The 1,400-nt window shown below is 45.5% G+C and overlaps 1 protein-coding gene across 1 annotated transcript; it reads left to right on the plus strand.

Moving 5' to 3' along the window:
- Nucleotides 1–522: 522 nt before the first annotated feature.
- Nucleotides 523–1,391, plus strand: LOC105556214. Its single transcript, XM_012003299.1, has 2 exons — nt 523–1,227; nt 1,347–1,391. The coding sequence occupies exon 1, from the start codon at nt 752–754 to the stop codon at nt 1,124–1,126; it is 375 nt and encodes a 124-aa protein (XP_011858689.1). The 5' UTR covers nt 523–751; the 3' UTR covers nt 1,127–1,227; nt 1,347–1,391.
- The last annotated feature ends 9 nt before the right edge of the window (nt 1,392–1,400 follow it).

Genomic DNA, 1,400 nt, shown 5'->3' on the forward strand with positions numbered 1-1,400 from the left:
TGGCCACGAGAGGCGCTGCGATACTGGAGTCAGCGGTAGTAGGACAGAGAAACCGTGATTTCTATATCTGTGTCTCTGTCCTACTACCGCTGACTCCAGTATCGCAGCGCCTCTCGTGGCCAAGAGACGAACGATTTTTGGCTTAAAAATTCGACCTACCCCCTCCATATGAGTTGAAGGACCTGTATGTAAGACCGTGGTAGAGGCCTCGAGAATACGGACGTGGAGCCTATTGAGGATATCTTGAAGAGGGAGGACTGGGATAAACTTTACCTGATATACCAGTTTATCAGAAGGACAGGAAGGACGGTGTGAAACAAGAAGACACGCTTAAGAATTACGCTAAATAACCTAACGGTTGACGGCGTTCCCGCAGAGGGAGAATAAAAAAAAAAGATCGTGCGAAACGTTTTCTAACCTAGAAGGACAATTTTTGATCGAGTGAAACGCCGGTCGCCGGCGTGGCTCTCAGGTTTATCTCTGAGAGAGATGTTAGAAAACATTGATAATACATACGTAAGTATAGATTATCAATTTATTATCATTTGCATTTTTAATATATACTATAATACAAAAATTCATACAGCATGTACTTGTACTTTTTAGGTTATATTGAAACATTTGCTGTTACATTATTGTATGTGCTCTGGAACTGTTCAGTTATTTCGAGACACTTCTGTCAGAGGACGAGGAATGTCGGCAATACTTTCGACAATTTCGCAGCTTGTGCACGATCCTTATTTTAGTGCCGATGGAGGGTATTATCGGCGACAGTGCCAAAAGTATACAAAGTATTGTCGACCGCGACACGAACGTTGCGCGGAAGTACGGATACGCGGGAGGTCTTCGATGGAATGCGATCAGTGCCGCGGAGATATTCGAGCCTGTGCTCGCTTACTGGGAAAAGCGCGTGGACACCGACAAGAGCATGCTCGAGCATTTGCTTAACACTGGCGTCTTGCTGGAACTAATGAATTTGTTCGTACACATGAACAGAGATGAATTTTACTCCACGCACGTGTCGGTCAAGTGCAAGTCGTGCCTGGGCAAACTCTGTACAGTTAAGAGGGACTGTACAACGCCGCGCCGTAGTGATGAAATGCAGATTCGTCAGTCTAGTATGTAAGTTTCCCGTTAAAACTCTGCCGGCGAAAGCGTGCGCTGTTACTAGGAAAATTATGAAGCGGAATGTCGAGTGGGTCATTTGTGAAATGAAGGAATCCGAATGTAAGCGCTGGAGACAATCGTGGAACACGTGTCGCAATTTAACTTATAACGTAGGCGTACTGTCTGAACATGTGTACGAGGAAAGCCTGTGTTTACTGTTTGTTCACCTTCTTGTGCAGTTGCATCTCTCGACTCGACGGAGTCGAACCGAGCCCTACAGATTCTGAGAGCTT

This window comes from Vollenhovia emeryi, unplaced genomic scaffold, assembly GCF_000949405.1.
Source record: "Vollenhovia emeryi isolate VEMERY1.0 unplaced genomic scaffold, V.emery_V1.0 DF949001.1, whole genome shotgun sequence".
In the NCBI taxonomy this organism is placed as follows: Eukaryota; Metazoa; Arthropoda; class Insecta; order Hymenoptera; family Formicidae; genus Vollenhovia; species Vollenhovia emeryi.